Source organism: Pagrus pagrus (assembly GCF_965226575.1).
Source record: "Pagrus pagrus genome assembly, chromosome: 24".
Lineage (NCBI taxonomy): Eukaryota > Metazoa > Chordata > Actinopteri > Spariformes > Sparidae > Pagrus > Pagrus pagrus.
The window spans coordinates 10,613,143-10,628,780 of record NC_140206.1 but is presented as its reverse complement, the minus strand read 5'-3'; the positions used below and the strand labels follow the sequence as shown (position 1 = coordinate 10,628,780).

The window sequence follows — 15,638 nt, the reverse complement described above, 5'->3', positions numbered from 1 at the left end:
TAATTCCATCCCAGTATGAACTGTCATTGTTGTTTCTAATGCGGACGATGATGGTGGCGTTGTCCACATACTTCACAACAGAGTTCTCCTGAGGTCTTGGAGTGCAGTCGTGGGTGTACAGTGTGAACAGGAGTGGACTGAGCACACAGCCCTGGGGGACTCAAGGTGTTGAGCACTAATGCAGAGGTGGTGTGACTGCCAATCTGAACTCTCTGGGGTCTGTCTGTGAGGAAGCACAATATCCAGTGGCAGAGTGTTGCTCTCAGGCCAAGAGTGTTGAGTTTTCCAATCAGCTTCGTGGATGAGATCGTGTTGAATGCTGAGCTGAAGTCAACAAAGAGGATCCTGATATAGCCTCCTCTCAGCAACAGGTGTACAATACAGTGCAGCAGTGTGAGCAGTAGGTTTATTCAACAATGGAATGCATATCCCATTAATTACTAAAATGTCTTCCTCCTCTCTGGCAATCCAATTTCCTCGTCTCCTCATCGCACGCTGAGTTTATTTGAAGTGGCGCTTGTAGTGCAGAAATGTGCGGCACGCTCATATAATTAAAACAAACCAAATGCATCTTCCCTGGTTGTAGCTTTCAGGTGACATGGATGCTGTCCAAAGAGGGAGCAGAGCATGAATATTTATCATGTTTTTTTCATGCGTCCCTCTGCCTCCGCTCCATCCATCTGGGTATCCCCCCTTGAGGCAAAACAAGGTGTCTCCCCGCACTTCCTGACAGCTTTTGTCCGACAGATTTCCCGCAGTATCAAACGGCCAGCTGATGAGCGGCTCGGACAGAAGCCCCTTCTTTTTTTAAATGAGAGGTGTAAGAGAGGGGCTGCGCAGAGTTCACAGCGTTGGCCGGGAAGACATTAGAATATCAGAGAGTGAATGAAACCCCGGTCCCTTCCTCTCCGCTGACGCTTTCATGTGCTGACGGATGTGCGGCGCAAAGAGGGAGCGTTCTCTGATTACGACGAATCAAAAGGGAGATGTAGATGGCTGCAGATGGCGAAGACTTATTAGCATCAAAGTGACATCTGTACAGTTTCTTTATCTTATTCATTTGCTGGTTACTCTTTTATGTTTCCTCTTTTGGAATAATTGTGCTTTCCCTCCTCCCTTTATCACTTCAGAGTCTCTACGTGTATAATCCCGAGTGGCTTCTGTACAACTCATTCATACTTTACAGCACGCTCGAACACAGTGTTGCAGGTCTCATACAGAATATATGCAGAGTGGCGAGAAGCCGGCAGAGGAATTTTTGTACGCTACTCAGAAATTCCCCTCCGTCGACGCTTTGTTCAGTTTTCTCGCCCTTTACTCAGTTCACTACTTTTCCTTTTTTTTTTTTTTCGTGGATGTGTCATCCATCCAGGCACTCGAGAGAGAGAGAGCCACGATCGTTACTCTCTCTGTGTGAGAAGAATGGAACATTTGTGATCAGAAAAGCAGCCGAGTACACAGCCCGGAGCAGCAGGAAATGTCTCGCTGTTGTCACATTACAGCATATTTATCCATGTTCTCTTGGCCAAATGTAATTTCAGAAATGCACTCTGAAAAATTGTTCTTTCGTGATATATGTAGCCATATATCACGAAACACAATGTGCTGCGTCCAAATGAGGTCCAGTTGTAACCATTTGTCAATATGTACTGTGTAAACTGTCAATACATCGACAAAACAGTATAAGGTCGTGTTGAAAACCTCCCCTGTAGGTTAAACAGGATGGCTGCTAACTTCCCAAAGCATATCTTGACTTCTAGTGTTAATCCAACAGCAGGTAACTGGTCCGACTGGTCCAACTGGCTCCCTCTGCAAACTATGGAGATCCAATGTGTCCTCGTGTTAGGAAGATATGAGCAGCACATCGCGTTCTGATCGTTTGTTTAAACATACGTTTCATTTCATTTAAGCATTTTCTCGAGGCTAGGGTTTGTTTTACTTCTTCAGAGCACATCTGTCTTCACTGGATGAAAGGTCGGACCTAAGATCTAATTTTTAAAGGTCCAGTGTGGAAGATTTAGGGGGATTTATTGGCAAAAATGTAATATAATATTCATAATTATGAATAAATAAATAAATAAATAAAATAAAGTCAAGAAAGGAAATACTTGTCTACCTATTTTCCTTATTAAACAAACAATACAGCCATACACATTCTGAATTCAAGTTTCTTTCTCCACAGCCACTAGCTGCACAGCTAACTGAGCTAAATAGCTAATGGAAGCCAGCAGCTACAGCCACAGATAGCTACTGAAATGAGTATAATGAGCAGCAGATAGCTGGTGATATCCTGCCTCGTATTTGCTTCGAGCAACCTTCGACAGGTGGCCAATCTTTACACATTGCACCTTTAAATGAAGGGAACCATATGGACATCTAACCTCATGCTCCAAAATGGACAGAAATGCCCTTGCTGCAACTTTCAAGACAGCTTAAGCAGCTAAAGAAAGCGCAGTAAACAAGACAGAAGACAGGAATATTAAAGACTGCGGAATAAAGTGCAGCATAATACTGCATAACGAGGGACGTGAATACAGTGTAATTCTGTACAATATATGCGGGCAGAAGTTTTAACCAACATCAAATAAGTAAACTTTGTAGATGTATGCAAATGTTGCATCAGCAAAATGCTCCGTCTGGTGAATAAATACAGTCCAAAGCACATGGAGGAGGGTTAAACCGCAGGGTGCTGAGGTGCATGACAGCCTGCAGGGAGAAGCTGCAGAACTGGCCCGGGATGCCGCAGTGCCTTTTGCCACACGCCACGGGGCTGCCGGGAGGGGTCGACCATCTGCAGGGCCTCCAACACGTGCATGAAGGTGCACGAGGGAACAAAGACAATATAGTTTTGCAGCCAGAAGCATGACATCTGATGTGTTTTGTTTGGTTTCGAGGGCTGATTAAATTCAGATTTAGTAGCAGCTTTCTGCCTCTTCTCTCTGCATATTGTTTCTCACGCCTCTCTCTTTCCATTCTGGCTGTTTTTCAGGTATGTGCTGCTGCTGTTCACTCTGTTCTTCGTCCCGGGAGTGGTGATGATTATAGCCTACGGTCTGATCTCCAGAGAGCTGTACCGAGGCATTCAGTTCGAGCTGGACCAGAGCAGAGAGACCACCGGTGAGATCCATCATAAATACAATCCAAGCTTCAGAAAAGGCTTTTTGTTCGCATTGATTTAACACACGCTGAGGATGAAAACATCTAGTTCACTGTTTATAGACCTGCATGAAGCTGTAGTGAATTAAAATAGCAGGATTTGTCCAACGTGACAGCTGCCAATAAAAATTAAATTACAATTTGCTTGCATGTATTTTTTGTATTTTACCTTTATTGTTTTGCACTTTCTAATATACAAATCACTGTTCAGACAGGCGAACAAATAATGCGACATAACTGCAAAGGGAGATTGTTTTGCCTCAAGCAGAGAATGACATATTTTGTCGCTACCTACAGGTTCTGCACCTGTTACACCCAAAAATACACTTCCTCTCAGTTCTCCTTTAGACGCCTGTGTGAAGCATCTCCATGGCCTTATATTTCCCATAGAAAAGGAAATATCCATTAGCTATACGTAGAAATATGGTACTTTGAGCTCAAGCACCAGTTTCCATGGAGTCCGGTCCTGTGCGTGATTCATCAAGGTTGAGAAAATCTGAAATAGCCTTCGGTAGCGACCGTCAGCCGTAAAAAACATACAGTAGAGCTCAAGGTCTTTGTGACGCGGTAAAATAATGAACTTCCAGGAGTCAGATGTGAGTCATTCCTCCTGTTCAAACTGGATATTAAAGATCACATCATGATATGCTTTCAATGGAAGCGACGAGGGACGAAATCCAAAGTCCTGGTTTTGTGCCAAAATGTATTTGATGCGTTTATCTGAGGTTAATGTGAGGCTTCAAAGTCTGAGTGAAACTAATAAATTGGATATCCTTTGGGGCAAATTTCTTTCTTTGTGTGACATCCTTTCCTCTACAGCTCAGAAACAGATAAGACTTTATTGATCCCTCACCATGGATATTCACTTACTGGGGAAATTTACTCAATAGAGGGAATTTGGTCTTGAAAAGAGATGTTTGAAAGATCATTTGTCTCACTCAGACCGAGACCCAGCCAGAATACAAAGTGACACCTCCACAATGCTTGTTTTAAGCCAACCATTGTGCACTTTGTACAGTAACTAGTCAGTAAACCCTCCAGATAAATGTAGATAAGTAATTAGTACAATATTTCTCTCTGGGAAGTGGCACGAGAAGAAAATACTGAAAATGTGTGCGTACAAAGCTTGATTCCTTCCCCAGGCCCCCACTGGAATCAATCAATCACCATGGCGGAGCCCTCTTGAGCTACCTCTTGCTCAGAGATGGACTTAAATCTGAAACGTATTAAAGCGCCATGTCTTTGAACTTTGCAACACAGTCTGCAAGTGAAAGTCAAAATGGGAGGGGGGACTGGGAGTGGAATTGGCAGAGGGTTGGTGGAAACTGGCTTTAGCTCGGGTGCATTTTTTGTTCATCTTGTGCTTGGAACATATGATGACACATGATCTTTAATCGTTGATGTAATTTCCAATGTGTTGAACGGCAGTAAACAGCCTTGCCCTTTATTCGCCATTTGTTGAGTGCCTGCGGAGCCACTCCCCTGTAATTCTAACAAGGTCATCGTGATTGCTTTTGCGACTTTTCTCGCCAGGAAGAGAATACTCATATCTTGGAAATTGCCCCCCTTCAGTCCGGCTGAAAGATGTGATCTCATTTTGCAGTTAGAAAAGATAAAGTTTAATGGGCACCAAGCAAAACGTGACTTGAACAGTTGTGCACTCATCCTTTAATACTTGGCATTTAAATCATGTTGATGTCACCAAATATAAATGTGTGTGTCTGACCCTCCACAGGCCAGAAGAACGGTGTAGGAAAGGCTCTCACAGGGTCCAACGATGACGACGACGGCTGCTACATCCAGGTGTCCAAAAAGCCCGCCTCCGCCGTAGAGCTCCCCACCCTCTCTGCCTCATCTGGCGCCGCCCAAGCCAAGACCGAGCGACCACGCAGCAACACCTCCGAGGCCAAGCTGCAGGCCAAGAGGCGAGTCATCCGCATGCTGATGGTGATCGTGGCGCTCTTCTTCATCTGCTGGATGCCGCTGTACACGGCCAACACCTGGAGGGCCTTCGACCTGAGGTCGGCCTCCAGAGCCCTCACAGGAGCGCCCATCTCCTTCATCCACCTGCTGTCCTACACCTCGGGCTGCGTCAACCCCATCATTTACTGCTTCATGAACACGCGCTTCCGCAAGGCCCTGCTGTCCACCTTTGCCTGCTGCTGCCGCAACCGGCTCTGCCGCCGGTGCCGCTGGGGAAAGAGGAGGGAGGCGGGAGAAGACGGCATCACCGCCACCTCCATGGCCACGTCGATGGCAACCTCCATGTCCAAGTTCAGCTACACCACCGTTAGCACCACCGGCACCTGCTGAGCCTCGACGAGAGCCGGGTGGTCGCATCAGTGTCTGTCGCGAAGCGGTCGCTGTGTGCACCATCTGTTTTTTTTCTTCAATCTTCTGTTCTTCACTCCTCATCTTAACATGAGTCATGCGCTGAGTAATATCCCTGCCCTCGTTCACGAGGCCTTTTTAAAAGGTCTCCTTCAAATTCTGCGTGCATGGTTGCAGAATGTGAGTCGGGGGGGGGAGACGCCGTTTCAGTTTGGTGACAGTCTTTCTTCTTCTGTTTAATCGGCAGCATCCGCTTTGTTGCATCCTGAAGAGAACATCAAGTGCCTGTGCTCTTTGTGTGGCTTCGTTCGTCATGGTAGTTAATGTTCACTGGCTCGGACGGACGTTTGAGTGAAAGGCGACGTTGAAATATAAATCTTGTGTACTTGTAAATACTGTCTTCATGTTCTTACCGTACCAAAGGTTAATTTTTTGACAGAGACATACTGTTGAACAATGAGGACTCATTTACTCAGTAATGACTCAGTATGGATGTCAGCTCCGTTTGTGTTTAACGTTCATCTTTTTTCATTCAGGGCTTCACTCTGTTTCTCTCTCTCACAGCTATCACAATGATTCTACTGAATAACTTTGTTGGCTCCCAAAGTCTTGAAATATTTGAGCACCAAGAAATAATCCTGTTTAGTCCAGCTTTCCTTTGGACAAGCCTCTTGCTTTGGGCTGACTTTGTGTTTCGCTCTTATTGAGCTATGTTTCATCACTCTTGTGTGCAAATCAGATTTTCTGCCAGTATCCAAACACCAAAATCCATTCGTTTGGGTGATTCGGGGCTGTTTTGACCCTCTTTTCAGCACCACTTTCTGATTCAGGCCGATAAAATAGGCGCACGTCAACACCTTGAAGATAAACATTTAAGAACCGTGAGTTCTCGGCTGGCATAAATAAGAAAACTTGGTTTGGAAAGAGGCAATTTTCCCGCAGTATAACCAACTGGGATCAAACAGGCTTGGTCACGGGGCTCCTGCTGCCACTGCTGCAGATGTATGTTGAATACTGATGCGGACATCAACATCAGGATGAGAATGAGCAGAGAAAGAGCAGATAGTCCATCCGTCCATTAAAGGCTCATGGCACCTGCCTGTTGCTCCAGTCTGCCCCTGTTAAAAAAGGCAGAGAAGCTTTAGTCTCACCTTTTTTGCTCAATTATCTCCGTGCCATTTTTATGTTCTCCCTCTGCTTTCCGCTTCAGTGCCGCCAATTACTCTGAGCATTACCTCAGTACAAAGACCCCGTTTCCAGGCTTAGACTAACGAGGTGTTTCTCAGGGACCCTCTCCTGTGGTGCAGATCTCATGTATAACTGGAGACAAACGGCTCCGCTAACAGCGCCGAATCCTCGACGCAAGAAAATGATTGGGCAAAGACAACACCTCTAAAAGAACAGTTGGGTATTATGGGTAAAAGCTTATTTGAATTAGGTGAGAAGATCAAAAGAAGATAACTAGCTAATGGCAGCTACAGTTAGCAGCAGTAAGCAGTTAAACAGGTGATATAATAACAGCGTTAAGGCAGATTTGTTTAATTTCTCCAATAATAGGTAGATAGAACACCCTATTAAGATATAAAGTAGACTCCGAATTTTGTCATTTTGCCTCTGCAGCACAAAAATATCTGGATTTGTGTTGCAGCGTGATGTAATACTTCTGTCCTACATACGGTGTAGTCGACAGCTTAGCGCTGTCATTCCTAATCACTTTCAGGTTTGTTCGTCTTTTTTATGTCCTCCCATCGTCTAGCAGCCCCTGTCCACGCAGCCCCCCTATCCACCCACCATCCTCCTCTTTATCATAATTCAGTGCAGAGGCGTATGAATACATGAATGACAATAGCGTGTGGGTGACAGCTAAGATTTGCAGGCACAAGCACTGTCCGAGAGCAGTTTTCAGGCGGTGCCAGAGGTGGAAGACGATTGGCACATAAAAATCCCCAACAGAGCCTCGCTTGTAAACACTTCGTCTGGACACACTGTTTGTGTTTTGTTAATCAAGGCAGGAGACGCTGAGTGATTTCCATAGTTTTGCCAGCACTTGGCGCGCCGGAGAACAGGAGTCAAGATTTATTCCAGTCTGCACCATTCCACTTCCATTAAATGTGCATTTATCCAAATGTTTTGTAAGCATACTGGCATGGCAGCGTGTTTAATGACCATAGCTGACCATAGTCTTTTAAACCAAAGTTGGTATTGTTTCATATTCCATACGCGTAGGTGTAAAACTTCAGAAAGTGAATCTCAGTGTCTCTGGTCGTGTTTTATTAAAGAAGTGCAAAAACGTCAAGGTAACACTGCTCACTAAAAGTTATAGGAAAAGCCTCCCGGAGAGGCTGAGATTTGCTATTGAAAATGTAGTGTTTTGTTGAATTTGAAATGTTTTGCCTTTTAAATTTTAGCAGGCCAGCAGGTTCAGGTATGAATTATTCAAACGAACAAACCGCCCAGTCTTAGACCGTTACTGTCTTAGTTTCATGATTTCATGGTCAGGCATTTGGCATTATTAAGTACGCTAAGGTGTTAGCATGCAGTCCAGACTGATATACTATATTTACCAGAGATGCACACAGAGGTGACCTTTAAAACTTTTTTTGATCATTGAACCCAAACTTCCAAAAATGTCGTCGTATTTAACGGTCCGCAAGTTACACGCAGCGAGCGAGCAGAAGCTGACCTGGCTCTGTCCAAAGTCCAACACATCTAAGCTCACAAATTAACATTACAGTAAAGTTAACAGTAAAGCTAAGTTAACCAGCTGCTTCCTAAAACCTAAAAAGCAAGTTAGCCTTTTTGCACCTCCATTTTACTCGTCTCGAAGTCAGCGGGTTTACCGAATGGGTTTCCCCCCGATGCAAAACCCTGCTCGTTACTGTGAAATTCTCCTGAAAGAATTAAGTTTCATTACTACACGGGAAGTTTAACGACTCCTGAAAAACAAGCTAAAACGCCGTCCCCAGGGGTGAGAAATCTAATTCTTGGCCTCTCCCCAGAACAATGCCTGATGCAAATTGAAACTGAAATGAGACGGAGGCATGGGACCATACACACAGTTGGTTTCGCTCTTATCTCTACCTCCCCAAACAGGAATCCCATTAGGGGCTTCAGGCAACACACAAGGAGAAAAAAAAAACAACACAACAGCAAACCTCATTTGGCTTTTTAGCTCCCGACAACACATGGAACACATTTCTGTCAACTTGGGACACTAATGAAGTGAAGAAAATATAAACTGCAGTGTCATCTTTCATCAGTGTCACTTTTATGGCAGTGAAATAGTAGCCTCTTCAATTTTGTGATGATTCACTTGAGTCACTTGTCAACACTATAAATCAATCCATAGACCATATCCACACGGTGGCCATTCTCCTCAGACATCTCACTCAGAGTGGGAAGCTCTAACACGCCATTGCTTGCAGGTTGCAAGTCATATAAACGTGGGCAATCAAACAAAATGTCACCATTTCACCGCTTCCTGATTGATCAGCGACTGAAAAGACAATGGATAGTGAGAATCTGGAGGGACATCGGGCCATGTTTCAAGGTAAAACAGCTTATTTGATATGCTTGTTCGCATAAGTAAAATATCAGCGAACATCTTGGACACGTAGATTAAACCTGGATATTAAACACACAAGGTAAAACAACACACTTGTTACCAGTTAGCTAAGATTAGCATCCGACCAAGCTCTAGCTAACATGACTGTTTGATTACATCCACTGTGTTTCACTACGGGGTTTAAAGAAATATGTCCAAGATGTGAGTTGATATTTTAGACTAACATTATCCAACAGTAATGTTAGCAAGGAAGTGGTTGATAGCTATCGTTAGCTAACAGGTAACATGTCATTTTGCCTTGAAATGTCTGATTTCCCTCCAGATTTTCTCTACCCATCGTCTACAATGAAATAATAATTTGTCAGACTCCCTGTGCTTGTACGACTCTCAACTTGCAACACTATCCCAACCCGAGCTTCCCGCCCTGAACGTGACCTCAGAGGTCCAACTTCCGTTGGTTAGTTAGCTTGGTTAGCCGTGAAGCTAGTGGTCCTTTTAGCTGACTCCTGTATGCCTGGACTGGGAGCTCGGGGAGTGTTGGTGCTATCACAGCTAGCACAGGAGCCCTTGGACTGCAGGGGCTAGCTGGTTAGCATGCTAACGTGTTTCTTTACATTCTGTTGACAATCTTAACTTTACTTATCTGATTTTTTTAACGTTTTAAAGTAAAATTCGTACATATTGCACCGTTAATAGTTTCTGAAAGCATCGACAAACAGCTTTGAAAGTTCGTTAAGCTGCTCATTACGATTTTGCTCTTAGTTCACCTCTAGTTTGGAGGGTTTTGACTGTTTTCACTTTAATTGAAGGATTACACTGTGCACACCATGAGTTTATATATTCCTTAGAAATGCAACAAATAAAGCTGCTTTTCTCTGTTACTTTAAAGTTGACTACAGGGAGCTGTTAGATGTTAAGCCAACTGCAAAACCCTCATAAGTAAATTAGTAGAGGTTGTTTCTTAATTATTTAAAATGGCTACCTGGAGGACAGCTGCGAGTAGGATGCACTCCAGCAGGATTTTTTTTTCTTCTTCTTCCGTAGAATAATTAATAACTGCAAAAGAGAGATTTTTGTAGTTTGCCTCAGGCACAGAGTGATTTTTTTTGTTTTGGCCTCCGGGTTCTGTACCTGACTGTTACCACAAAAGGCAGTCAGAGTTGTCAAAGGATCTGCTGTTCCTTTTCATGTCCTTTTTTTTTCTTTTTCGCTCAGCCTTACAGAGTATGTCCTTGTCAAGAGGGAGAATGTGTCTTTCTCTGCTCCTCTCGCCTCTCGAAGGCTGAGCTAAAGGAAGAGCAGACAAGAGTCGGTCTTTTCAAGACGCCTGTTAACACCTTTCGAGGGAGAATTTTTTTTAAGCGTTAACGTTTATGTCAAGCTTCAAGGAGAAAAAAGCTCCGCAAGTACACAAAGTGAGGAACGCTGAGGTGAAGAGCGGCCGCCGCTCGAGGTGATGAAATCATATATTTAGCTCTTATTAGCATCGGAAACATTTCCCTGATGGTGAAGCTGTCTGTGTTTGTGCGTCTACATGAGATAAATGTTTACCAAAGCAGTCTCCGGGTCTGCTGAGATACTTTTTTGCCACATCTGGTGCCTGCTCGTGCTACTTTGTAATACTATAAAATGTGTAACTGTCTGTTAGCTGAAACAAGATTACGCTCTCGTGTCTGGGAGAAGTTTAAATGTGAGGTTATCGATGTTTGTGATGTTTTGCTTTTTCGCTGTATCTCCAGTATGATGTAATTACGATGATTGTTTTTCATGCCAAATGTCCATTATTTAACAAAAAATAAACACTGGGAAGAAACGTTGGCTATGTGTGTGACAGCATGTGTGATTACTTCAACACAAAAGTGCTTTTCTGGTGTAAATCTGCCTCTGAACTGGTCGTTCTCCGCTGACGTTTGAAACACTCTCATCTCAAGCAGCCGGCGGTGAATAATATTCAGCAGTGAAACATGAAAAAAGAGGGATGAATAATGAAAAGGCAACAAACAATGGCAAGTCAGCTTCCCTAGCGAGCGCTCGCTGGTATGATTCAAAGTCTTCGGGGGGCGAGAAGCCCTCAGGAAGTCCAATCTCACATTTCACAGACCGGGACGAGGAAGAGGCTGGATGCTCCGGAGTCATCGCCATGGCAACGCGGCCTTCCACAACTTTTTAATCTGTCGCGTTGGACCAGAAACCTGAGAGAGAAATCTGTCTTTTTTCCAAGTTCTCCTTCAGAGACATCGATCTCGCTCCCCGTGTGAAGACAGGAACACGTTTGTTTTTTTTTCTCCGGCGGTGCAGAAGTCCATGAGGCTTTTTAAATATTTTACACAGTCAGCGCGCACAGTGAAATATGTTGTGATTCATGAATATTAATGGTGGCTGTGCTGTTTACTGTTGTAATGGATATCAGTTAAATGTGGCTAGCTGCTCTGAAAATGCAGAAGGGTAGAGTCTGTTGATTCTAGAGAAAATCTAATGTATTCATTTAAACATATAATTATCATTATCATTATAGCTGGTAAGTTTCTCCTGGATTGTTTTATCACAGATGTCGAAATTCAAGAAACCAATTAAATCCGCAGTTAACCAGAACATAAAAGAGCCGAGTAATAACATTAACGGCGCTTCAGATCTATTTAAGCGTCCCAGTAAGCCGAGACAGTGAGCCTCCACGAATGATGCCCCGAAATTGGAGCAGCGAAATGGATTTCAGCCATTTCTCGCTTCGTTGTTCACACCTGTGCTTTTTCTTGCTGTTGCATGTCAGAATAGATTCTGTGCCAAAGGTCCGTCTTACAAAGAATACAGGCGTGTGACATCATCGACACCGGCACAGCTTGTATTCATTAGCCTAGCTGTTGTTTCCTGGCACCTAAACCAGCTTCTGATGATGGTTTTGAAGCTGCTCTAGTTATTATGTTTATATTAAGCAGCCATAGTTGTGACCTGTGCGAGGGAGTGCAAGAGGCTCGTCTGAATTGAAAACGACTCTGCAATTTGCAAGTGATTTCTGAATGCAGCCCTGCAGCTTATTGGGAGTCAGACACCTTTTTTTTCCAAAACGTCTGTCTGGCTGCAAAGTGGGATTCACAACCTTGTTTATTCCAAGCAGGTGACAGTGAAACCATGGTTTGAGAATCAGTGTTACTAAACCTGTAAGGCTCCTCGATGTGTTTCCCACACTCTACATGCTGCAGGTGCACCTACTGTCTTCTGTATGCCCGTTAGCTACGCTATCTGTCATGGCTGCCTTCCGCCACAGGGTTCAGTAATGGAAGTCAACAGTGGAGCATCCGTAGTAAATGGACGCAGCTTCTTTGTTGTACCCCACCCCATCCCGCTCGCCACCGCCCCCAACAGAGCGACACAGACAGCTCATTTATCTTCTTTCCAACCCTCGACCAGGTATTCCTAATGGCCTTTCCTCACATCCGGCACAATTTCTCTCCTGCCTGATCTTCCTCTTACCTTCTTCCCAGAGCGAACTCTGGGGTTTACTATGAAATAGCCTGCCCCGAAGGGTTGAGCTATGACATGCCCTATCGCTTTTACCGATGTAGGCAGGGGTTGTTTCATTCTTTACCCAAAAGAAAACAGCATTACGCAGAGCGGCAGGATCCAAACAGCCTGAAGGAATGACAGAAACGTAAGGGATGGATTTCCATTTTACACTTTGTCCTGCAACGCTACGTACGCTGCTGCAATGCTGATCCAATTCAGCATTTAAGTAATGTTTCCATTTCCAAACATCGGCGCATATATAGGTATTTTCAGCTCAACACGCAGAGCGATTTGTAAAGGAAACCAGCACCAGACAGAAAACTCTCCAGGGCAGGAATTAATATTCTTTCTCATTTTCCGTGCAATTCACACACCTTTCCAAAACATGGCGCCCTGATGACGGGCGGTATCAAGCTCTGTGCGACCAAGGAGGGCTAATTCAGATATAATAAGAGCTTTTCCAATTTTGCTTTGGAGTGATATAGATCCAGAGGGGGAAGGGTGCATTGTGAAAGGTCAGCTTTCAAAGAGGGAGAGGAAGGGAAGAAGGAAACAAGAGGTCCTTTGTAGAAACCTCCAACCCAGGTTGTTAAAGGTGCATTATGTAGTTTTAGGGAAGAAACTTTAATCAGAAGAGAAAGATCTTCATTGACTTAACAAACAAACTAAATAAACAAACTCTCTTTGTTTTCACGACTTAATAAACTGAGTAAACAAACTGACCTTAAAGGACAACACAACTTCATACTGTTTTACTTTGTTTATATGTGGCGGACCCTGCCACCTTTCTAGCTTCAAACAGTGTTCTTGGGACTTTATTTTCTTCTGAGAACAGCTTGTTTATTCAGTTATGGAACAAATAAATATTTCTGAGTTTGTATTGTTACCTCGTTAATATTGTAAATATTACAATTCTGAGTTTGAATTTCTACAACTACATAGTGCCCCTTTAAAACCTAAATATCTACCAAAAAACCTGCCTTCATCGTGTGATAAAAGAGCCTAACAGTTGTTACCAATATGTTTGCTTCATTGCAAACAATCCAATCGGTGCATCAGTTCATGTTCATCTGGTATTTAGCGACTATATCAACTTTATTGTAGATACAATGATGAAACAGCTTGTTTATATCAGCTTTCTGTCACAGTAACAATGCTGCAGGTGTCAGGTTTGGTGCAGAGCTGCAGTTTCTTGAATATTGGAGGGTTTTGATGACAGCAGCTCCAGAAATGAAGATGAATGATGGCTCCTGATGATGAGGAATGTGTTTTTGTATCATTTATCAATAAGATATTATAAGGCAAAACTGAGCGTGCAACACAGTTTGTTGAAATTCTTGTGCATGTACACACATTTTTCATTGTTTTCATGACTCTCAGCACAACTATCTTTCGTCCCTGCACTGTGTTTCTTTGACTGAATGAATCACAACGTTCATGAGCCATGCTGGAGTCGCAGGGAGGAAGTTGAGGTGGATGGTGGTTGACAAAGTCCAGGACTGACGCCACAATCAACGGCTCATATCCAGTCTGTTTAGTTATTGGGCTAGCCACTGGTGGACCCCTATGGTAGGTAGATTGAGTGCCCTCTCTGCTCGCTGGTGTTGTGGGTGGCAGTCTATAAAGTAATATAGTACAGTATAAACATATAGCACAGTACAGCAAAGAGTAAGCACAAAAACTACAGTAAATATTGCCTCTGGACTCCCACTGTGAGACATCTGAAACGCATGCAACCGGAGTTTGGTGCCAAAGAACCCCAACAAACTTTTCTTTACTCAAGTTAAATCAATTAACGTTCCCGGCTCTAACGGTCCATCGTAGGAGGAAAGCCCCGAGGTCGACACTCCCACCTTGAATGCGACGGCCCGCAGGGGGCCACGCAAAGATTTATGGCGGCAATCACTGCGACGTCCTTCTGATTTGAAAAGACTTCTCAGACAGTATGCCACTTAGCTGCTAAGTAACTAAGTGTACAGAATCCATGGTGCAAAATATTACTGCTGTCTGGCCTGGTTTGAGGAGAGCAGAGAGGGGGTGGTGACATCCACACTTAAAATCTGAAACATATGGCTTGGAGCGCATGGGAAATAACCCTGCATAGCATGTATGGCGATGCATACTTACATGTATATATATATCACTCTAATTTCCCTTGTCTCCGCTCCGGGACGAGACACGCACCCCCAATCTGACAGCTTGTGGGAATCTCCTCCCCCAGCAATTTTCTGCTTGCTGATGGGATTGGCACGGAGTTGAATTTTACTGCAGAAATGAATAACTTTGGCCTGTTATGGAAGCTAATAGTAATGGATTTGGACTCTACCAACTCCATTTGGCATTTGAGTTGTCTGCCCTGGCCATCTCCAAGCCAGGAGCCAACAGCTTTCTTGGCAAGTGTGTTGCATTAATTTCTTGCAGCAGAGGGAAGCGTAGCGAAGTGTCAGTAAAACAGGTTTCACTCTCATCACTGGCACAGATCTTCTCCTGTCTGCGTTTGAGCCGACTCAAGCCGACCAGCAAAGGACAGCTCAACCTTGCTGTTTCTTCAAAACCACAGTCGTCATGAGACCTTGGCCCAACAGATGGAGGACGTCCTCTGGAGAAAATCTATTTCTGTGATTGATGCCTCAATCGCTCGAGGACAGTGAAAGGCATGGGAACACAGTATATTCAAAAATAACTTTCTCACATGAACGTCCATCCATGTTCTGTATCGAGCATCGAAAGCACTTTGAAGTTTGACTTAGAAAGGAAATGGATTCGAGTGCAGCACTGTGGGGCAGAACGAGGAAAGATAAAGAGTGTGAGGAGCTCTTAGCATGTCTAATATCTCTGCTGTCACCCTGACAATGCCATAAAAAAATATCATCATTCTGCTGTCTAATTAAAAATGCAATTTATAACCAAGCTGAACGTCTCTGGACCGATTTTGGCATGTTTATGGTCTCTGTGAGCAACGAAGCAAAAGTGTCATCTCTCATATCGATCATAAGTTAGGAGGAAGCATGTGAGAAACTCTGATCGTACAACGACAATATGACTCAGTGGCTGAGTTGCATTGTGGGTAATGTAGGCGCCAGGT

At 44.0% G+C, this 15,638-nt stretch overlaps 1 protein-coding gene across 1 annotated transcript in view; it reads left to right on the top strand.

The window, feature by feature from the left end:
- cckbra (cholecystokinin B receptor a) overlaps positions 1 to 10,870 on the top strand; it is a 38,328-nt gene extending 27,458 nt beyond the window's left edge. The window contains exons 4-5 of the mRNA XM_084347701.1: positions 2,990 to 3,117; positions 4,892 to 10,870. Of these exons, the coding sequence (XP_084203827.1) occupies positions 2,990 to 3,117; positions 4,892 to 5,469 (706 nt within the window). The 3' untranslated portion in view covers positions 5,470 to 10,870. The remainder of the gene's footprint in view (positions 1 to 2,989; positions 3,118 to 4,891) is intronic.
- The last annotated feature ends 4,768 nt before the right edge of the window (positions 10,871 to 15,638 follow it).